Source organism: Abrus precatorius, unplaced genomic scaffold (assembly GCF_003935025.1).
Source record: "Abrus precatorius isolate BTA unplaced genomic scaffold, Abrus_2018 Scaffold3, whole genome shotgun sequence".
Classification (NCBI taxonomy): Eukaryota; Viridiplantae; Streptophyta; class Magnoliopsida; order Fabales; family Fabaceae; genus Abrus; species Abrus precatorius.
In genome coordinates, this window is record NW_020874373.1 from 26,528,713 (window position 1) to 26,537,844 (window position 9,132).

At 30.3% G+C, this 9,132-nt stretch overlaps 1 protein-coding gene across 1 annotated transcript; it reads left to right on the forward strand.

The window, feature by feature from the left end:
* Nucleotides 1-4,842: 4,842 nt before the first annotated feature.
* Nucleotides 4,843-9,132, forward strand: LOC113863208 (putative respiratory burst oxidase homolog protein H). The gene is given in 14 exon segments (XM_027496702.1): nt 4,843-5,194; nt 5,325-5,490; nt 5,586-5,634; nt 5,734-5,847; nt 5,933-6,736; nt 6,937-7,032; nt 7,106-7,221; nt 7,293-7,450; nt 7,500-7,602; nt 7,679-7,856; nt 8,226-8,378; nt 8,469-8,597; nt 8,689-8,767; nt 9,023-9,132. Coding segments are annotated over 14 exon segments (2,607 nt in total).

The window sequence follows — 9,132 nt, forward strand, 5'->3', positions numbered from 1 at the left end:
ATAAGTTACAAAATTATAAATGTTTAATTCATTTAAAATGAGTTATATATAATCATATATAAATATAATATTAAAGAATTTAACAGTTAAATTAATAAAATTTTAATTTGTATAAAAATTAATAAATATAAGTATATTGCTTTATATATATATATATATATATATATATATATATATAATAAAATTTTTAAACGTAGACCATTAAATTTTATTAAAATAATTAGAAAAAATAAATGCACTTGACTTTTCTAAACGATCGTGTATTTTTAATTAATATTTAATTATAATAATTCATGTATGATTGTATATATGGTCTAAATTCATAATTATATCTTAAATTGAGAACTATTTTTACAATATATATATATATATATATATATATATATATGTATGTATGTATTAAAAATTATAATATTTAATATTATTAATTTACTAAATCTTGTGATTTTTAATGAAAAATATTATTTATAAATTTGTATATGCGATCTTAAACAGACATAAAAAATATATTATAATTAACATACCACAGTTGTACGGTAGTTACTGTTATTTTAATCAATAAGAATATTAAATAATGTCAAATCAGGAATTAAAAGTAAATAATTTATTAAAAATAAATAATACACTCATTTTTATAATTTTTAATAAAGAATCTATAATTTACTTTCTTGATCAGTATTCTATTATTAGGTGAAGCCTCTTTTATTTAATGCAGGATTTCAACTTGAAAGCTCATGCAAGAACTTGCATTAACTATTTTGTAAAAACAATTGCAAGTCAAACCCATTCTAGTTAACACCTGCACTTCAGTTTTCAAAGTCAATGATTTGTGTTCATCTCTTTTGGATCTCTACCATCTGTCATACACCATACTTGGGAGATGTATTTACTGATATAAAAATATTGATACGGATATCTCTACGTGTTTCTTTCATTTCACACCTCTATGCGGCTCTTCAACAAGCCCGAATCATTGTTTACAAAGGATCATGAATCGCTTCTACGGGGATCTTCCATTACAGACTCCTTATTGCAAGCAAACCATTTCATCAGTCTCAAATTTAGGTCTGGTTGTTAGTCGATAACTTAAGCTTATCTTATATCAAGTTTAGGTTGGGCTAGATTTATTCAGTAAATGAGTCAGGTTAAGACCTTTTTAAAAGCCTATTTTGAAAAGTCAAGTTTTATACCATTTTAAATAAATATATACCTGACAAGCCAACTTATTAAATAATAATAATAATAATAATAATAATAGTAATTACTATAACATTTTGAAATTATATTTTTAATTTATTTAAAGGATTAAGTCTACTAATTTATATATAGGTTAAACCTCATTAACTTATTTTAAAATAAACTTTTAAACCTATTTAAAAAATTTATTATAAAATAAATTTTTAAATAAGCTTACAAGATAAGTATCATCATGAAAATAGGAAATACAAGATCTCAAATACTTTTAAATAGGTTAAATAAGACCTTAAAAAATAACTTATATTAAACAAATAGGTCAGATTAAAATCTTGACATTAGTCGAAGCAAACTTAAAATTTACGAAACTTAAATCGGCATCAACCCATTTTCACTCTTACTTCCAATCTTTGTTACTAAACTTGTTAATTTTGTTTAACATATATAATAAGACAATTAATCACACACTTACTTTTAGAACATATTTAAAAGTATTGATAAATAATGTTCGAATAGAAACAAATAATAATCAAAACAATACACTTTTTACACACACACAAAAAATCGTTATATATTTAAAATAAAAAGAGAAACGCAACCACAGAGAACAAAAATAATAAATAATAAATAATAAATAATAAAAGAGAAATACCCATGTCATTGATAAACGCTTAGAACTATATAATAAAATAGAAATTAAATAAAAATAAATTGGTATTTTAAGTGATGCTCTCTTAGCTGATGGATGCACTTTCAATCTCTAGCTAGTTGGCATGCTCGATCCTATCAAGTATCAATTGTAATAACCATTAACAAGTTAATTAGTCATCTCCTTCTATATATTATATATATGTCAATGTCGTCGTTGAGCATCCTACTCTTTAGCTATAGCATCGCTTTCGTTTCCAATTTTGTTTATTTTTCATTCTTCCAACCACGTTCTGCTTAATCGTGCAAGCTTAATATAATAGAAACTAGACCATAGGGATATGCAATAGGGTTCATATTAATGAACCATTCATTATAACTTACGCATCGCTTTCCAGTGGAAACAAATTTTCACCTTTCTTGCATGCGTACGTAATTGATAATTTCACTTGTTATTATCATGAATTACAACTACTTACATAAAATAGAATAATCAATATGCAGCAGAAAACACCCATTAAACATCATCGGCACACATTATCAAGAAAGAAAGAAAGAATTTCACAATAAAATATCAATACATATATATATATATATATATATATATATATATATATATATATATATAAAGAAAAAACAATGAGAAGACGTGCGATCAACAAAATGAAACTTGAGGGCAGAAAAATATTTTGTTTGAGTATGCTTTTGGTGGCAACCTCGCATTATTGGAAGAGACCAAGTTGTTGATCTAACATGAATATCTCGAGATTTTATGTTTCATTTTTGTTTGTGCGTCTTATGATTTGTTACATTTGGTATGTTGTCGCTTTTTATGATAAAATAGCAAGATCAAATATTTATAAAAATAGGATTTATTAATATAATTAAAGACAGTTATATATATATGCCACTAACAAACAATCAATGGATTCGATCAGACGTGTTAGACTTTAGGTTTATACCATTAAAAAATATTTATTAACATAAAAAATTCAATATAATAAGATGGTCTGTATTAATAAGGTTTTTATCTAATAAAAAAATTTAATATGAATTTTAAAAGTTTATACTAACAAAAAATAAATTACACTAATATATCTTTGTTGATAATTATATTAATATTTTTATTAATAAAATCATTTATTGACATAATATATTCTATTATTAATTCAAATTTTAAAATTTATATTAAAAATTATTTTTTTATCAGACAAAAATTATATTAAGAAAAGATATTTTAATATTTACATATATTTTGTGGGAAATGGTTGCTACCTTATTAAATAAAGTCATTGCTAATCATGCCATGGACGGACCAAAGTGGGAATTCCACTTTTCTTTTTGGAGCGTGGGTTTTATTTAATGTTTAAAACATTTATAAATATAAATTTAATGAAAACGTTAAAGTAAATGAGATCGTAAAATAAAACTAAACAAACATGCATTTAGCTTTTAGCTTTATGCTAGTAAAAGGCTGAATAGTGATACACTGATATTCAACGATTGAACAAAGCGTTCCCACATTTCCTCAACAAAACTAGATAAGATATAACGATAAGAAAAACCTAAGTCAAAAAATATTATAGGTGTAACAAATATACCCCTCAATCATAATCACATCACATGTAATTAAGCTATGCGATAATTATAAAAATAAAATAAAATTGTATAAATGGATGACATGACAGTAGCTTGAATATTCAATTTTTATGATATTAATTAGTTATTCATTTATGTATAAATGTACTAAGTAAATGTATTTGGTTAATAGAATAAAATATTAACTTACATTGGCTCTATATATTTAAGATTTCCATGTCTGTTTTAAGGGTGATTATTATTTCAATAACCAGTTGAAGGCACCATCATTGTACAGTACTATAATCCAGTATAGTGCGTATTTGAGCTGGACCAAACATGTTAATATGGAGTAGTGCAAGCACGTCAATTTTCCAATCTGAGAATATCATATATATATATATAAGCTATAGACGAAACGACACCGTTTATCCAATTGTGAAAAAAAGTTGAAATCCCAAAATCCAAAAGTCAATTACCTACTGAAACATCCTTCCTTGCAAATGGTTACAACTTCAGCTCCCATGAAAAGAATCGCAGTTACTATAAAATATTGCAGGCATGGTTGTTGATAACCACCATCTGAAACACGTTACAAGTTATATAATAAAATATTTTTATTTTTCACTTGCAATCACCCACTCAAACATCTTCTAGAAAAAAAAAAAAACCTTGATGTTTTTTGCAGAGAAAAACACGTTACAAGTTATGTAGATTTTCTTATTTTTCATTTTTAACTAACAAAAATTTTAAATTAAGAGAAAAAAAAGAGTCGGACAATGTTTAAAAGAACTTCTGCAAAATTTATTTCATCATATAAAAGTTTTAAATTAAACATGTCTATTTAAATATAAAAAGTAACTTATAATTTTTTAATTTATTGAAATAAACTGTGGATAAAATTTATTAAACTAAACTCTTTAATTATTATGTATTTAATTAAATTATATTTATTTGTAACGTCCAAATAGATTTCCTCATGTAAGTAAGTAATGGCGAATGAACAAAATTTGCTGGAGATGAAAGGATAAAAAACGAATTAAGAGAAAGGTGGTGGAAGTCACGACTTGAATTTCCTTGGAAAGTAGAAGTGATATTGGTGCGAGAAAAAGCATGCAAAGGAAAAACAGTTTGTACGTATTTTCGATAGTTTTCACTGTTGGTTAAGGGACATGGTTGGTTGGTTGGACAAGACAGACACAGCAAGTGTTTTCCTATAATTAGCAAAGCATCAACACAAACATTTATATACTGATATCATCTCTCTCTAATCCTTGTTTTGACTATTTCAGCTTTTCCTCTAATACCCTTCTCTCTTAACAATTCCAAAACATTACCTTTGCACTCTTTCTCCTGGGTTTCAAACACAGCCAGATTCCCCAATTTCACCAAATCATCAAATTTGGAAACCCCTTTTTATTGATGTCATCAGAGAGAGAAGGGCAGGATGAATCATCAACGTGGATTCTTGAGAGCATTGAGATTGATCCTATTGTGGAGAAGCCAAAAAATGAAGGACCCCCAGATGAAAGCGTGGTGCTAAAATCTCCCAATGAGGGTGCTATGAATAGCAATGTGAGAAGCAGGAATTATGAGAATGGAAGCAAGATGGTGAGGATGGAATCAGGAGCAGCCAGAGGGCTTAAGGGTTTACGGTTTCTTGATAGAACGGTCACAGGAAAGGAAGATGATGCATGGAAGTCTATTGAGAAGCGCTTTGCTCAACATGCAGTTGATGGGAAGCTCTCAAAAGACAAATTCGGAACCTGCATGGGTACATAATTATATATATACATATCAATACATTCATACATACATATAACTCCTATGTTTTATTGGGTTGGTTTTTGTAATGCATTTACTGGTCCTAATTAGTCTCAAATTCCACAATTTGTGTTGCATAGGCATGGGGGCAGACTCAAAGGATTTTGCTGGGGAGCTTTATGAGGCTTTGGCAAGGAGAAGGAAATTCTATGCAGAAAATGGGATAACTTTGGAAGAAGTTAGAGTATTCTGGGAGGACATGACTAACAAAGATCTTGAATCTAGACTTCAAGTGTTCTTTGACATGTAAAGAGCACACACATATACTCTATATGTCTACCTTTTGCATGTTATTTTTACTTATTGAATGGAATGGCATAAAGGAATTCAGTTATTTTCAGGTGTGACAAGAATGGGGATGGTAGGCTATCAGAAGAAGAGGTTAAGGAGGTGAGTACTGAGACCACTTAAATTCTTTGGATTGATTATTTTTTCCTCTTTATCTCTTCTATTATATAAAAAAGAATTTTAAATGTTGTTGTGTAAAAGGTTATAGTGTTGAGTGCCTCGGCAAATAAGCTAGGAAATCTCAAACAGCATGCTGCTGGATATGCATCTTTGATCATGGAAGAGCTTGATCCTGATCATCATGGATATATAGAGGTTAGAATTGTGCAAATTTTTACTACTTTCATCTTTTATATATGAACCCTTCATCTTTTGTATGCTTTCTTTTCTGTTCAAACAGATGTGGCAGCTAGAAACTCTGCTAAGGGAAATGGTTGCTGAAGAATATAGCACACTTAATACTGGAGCCATGAATTTGACTAGAGCTATGATACCAAGAATGTATAGAACTCCTACAAGCAAATTTGTCTCTAGAGCCGCAGAATTTGCCCATGAGAAATGGAAAAAAATATGGGTTATCACACTTTGGTTGGCCATAAACTTGGGGCTCTATGTTTGGAAGTTTCGCCAATACCGGGAAAAAGAAGCATTTGAAGTCATGGGTTACTGTGTCTGCTTTGCAAAGGGTGCTGCTGAGACTCTCAAATTCAACATGGCTCTTATTATCCTAACCATGTGTAGAAGAACACTCACAGAACTAAGAGCATCATTTCTTAATAGAATCATCCCTTTCGATGACAACATAAACTTCCACAAGACCATTGCAGTAGCTGTAGTTTTAGGGACTTTTATTCATGTAATAATGCACATCACTTGTGATTTTCCAAGAATCATATCGTGCCCAAAACACAAGTTCATTACGATACTTGGGTCAGGTTTTAACAATGAGCAGCCAAATTACCTGACCCTAGTTAAGAGTACTCCTGGTTTAACTGGAATCTTTATGGTCTTGATTATGGCCTTCACTTTCACTTTAGCAACACATTATTTCAGAAAAAGTGTTGTCAAGTTACCTTCCCCTTTGCATCGTTTGGCTGGTTTCAATGCCTTTTGGTATGCACATCATTTACTTATTGTGGTTTACATACTCCTGGTCATACATGGCTACTTTCTATTCCTCACCAAGGACTGGCGCAAGAAAACGGTACGTGTATCTCTCTTTAACATTTTTAATTGTTCTAACTACCAACAAACTACACTTTCCAAATGGACCCTTTATATAGATTCTGACTTCAATTTGTAGATGATGTATGTATTTGGTCCATATGGCTGATTATCCAGTTCTCCGTCATTGAATTTTGATAATGTTTATACATCAGTTGACTATATCTTTGATTAATGCAGACTTGGATGTACCTTGTAGTTCCACTATTACTTTATACTTTTGAGAGGATTCATCCATTTTTTAGGGGTAAAGATCACCGTGTCAGCATCATTAAGGTGTGTGTCAGAAACTTCCCCTTGGTTCTTCACGATGTAGCATGGAAATGATTTTACTACATGGAAATTTCAGGCAATAATATACACAGGAAACGTTCTAGCACTCTACATGACCAAACCTCATGGATTCAAGTATAAAAGTGGAATGTATATTTTTGTCAAGTGTCCAGATATATCTAGTTTTGAATGGTAATAACGAGAAAAGTTATTTTGCTGCAAAATCACTTCACCTAGGAGACTAAATTGAACTTTTGGTACAGGCATCCTTTTTCTATCACCTCTGCACCTGGAGATGACTACTTGAGTGTCCATATAAGAACCTTGGGAGATTGGACTACAGAGCTTAAAAACAAATTTGCAAAGGTGATGTTAATGTTTGAATAGTGAACTCCAAGCTACGCATTTAATTAGAAAAAGGGTCATAGAAATATGATAATTGTTGAACATCTAGTTGTACTAATACTTAGAAATGCAGGATTGTGAGCCCGAGAGTGCACAAGCAAGAAGGGGAACCCTTGTGAGGCTGGAAACCAGAGCAAGTTCAAGCTATGTCGACCATTCAAAAACTAGGTAAATAGCGACTCTTTATTCTTAACTTTTCAAACTGATATATAAATATTGATATTATATTATTTCCTTTTTCTAGCATTAGATATCCAAAGATCCTCATCAAAGGACCCTATGGAGCCCCGGCACAAAATTATAAGAATTATGATGTCCTCTTGCTCATAGGTCTAGGAATTGGAGCCACGCCAATGATCAGTATTCTCAAAGATCTCTTGAACCACATGAAGTCAGAAAGTCCTCGGGAAGGAAGTGACAAGGTTAACAAACTTTTGGTTAAATATGATTTAGTGCTTCAGAATAAATTCTTTTTGTTAGTTTTTATCCTTGTTAAATTTATTGTTTTTTAAAACATTTTCCGTTGTTACTTTATGATAGAGTGACTTACGTCTAGTTGTATCACATCAATAAATCATTTTACGATAGCGCATGACGTGATATGTCTATTATAAATTATAACAATGATTATTTTATAAACTTTTAAAATTTATGAGGACCAAAACAACAACAAAAAATTGAAAAACTAAATTAAGTCACATTTGCAAGAACTTAAATTATTTTGGTTAGCAGCATATTTATATTTTATACCTGAGTTCCAATTCAAGGGGCTAACAACTTAAACATAACAGGGAACTTATGTGCGGGACTCCTTCCGTAGCAATTACTCAGATGAAAATAAGAAAGGTCCTGAAAGAGCATATTTTTACTGGGTAACAAGAGAGCAGGCTTCATTTGAATGGTTTAAAGGTGTCATGGATGATATTGCAGATTATGACCATGATGTGAGATAAAGGACCAAATTCATCAGTGTTTTTACTTGTTTTGTTGCCTCTATGCACCTAATTTATCACTGCATGGCCTAAATGATGCAGGGCATTATAGAAATGCACAACTATTTGACTAGTGTCTATGAAGAAGGTGATGCACGGTCTGCGCTTATTGCCATGATTCAGAAGCTGCAACATGCTAAAAATGGACTTGATGTAGTTTCAGAAAGCCGGGTATTGATTGATTTAGTACTCATTTAGTGTAAACATTTTCATCATTCAGCCAATGGTAACTTAGCTTCTGTATGATGTTATCTTATCTCAGATACGAACTCATTTTGCAAGACCCAATTGGAAAAAGGTCTTCTCTCAATTAGCAAGCACACATCAAAATTCTCGGATAGGTATACAAAATGGTGAAGCATTGTGAAATTTCAAGAGAAAAATTGAAAATAATAGTCAGTACCTTCAGAGCAGTAGTTAAGGAATCAAAAGTCGAAAGCTTTTATTCGAAAATATTGTTCATGCACCTACACCATAATTTTAATAAAAACATATTATTGATTGATTCCTTAACAACGCTCTGAAGACTTCAGTTAACAATGCCAAAACAATCATTGAAAGAAATGAAAATTTTCTGTGCTATTTTCTTGGTGCAGGTGTATTCTACTGTGGAAGTCCTACTCTTACAAAACCATTGAAGAGCCTTTGTCAAGAGTTCAGCCTAAACTCATCAACCCGCTTTCAATTTCACAAGGAAAATTTCTAA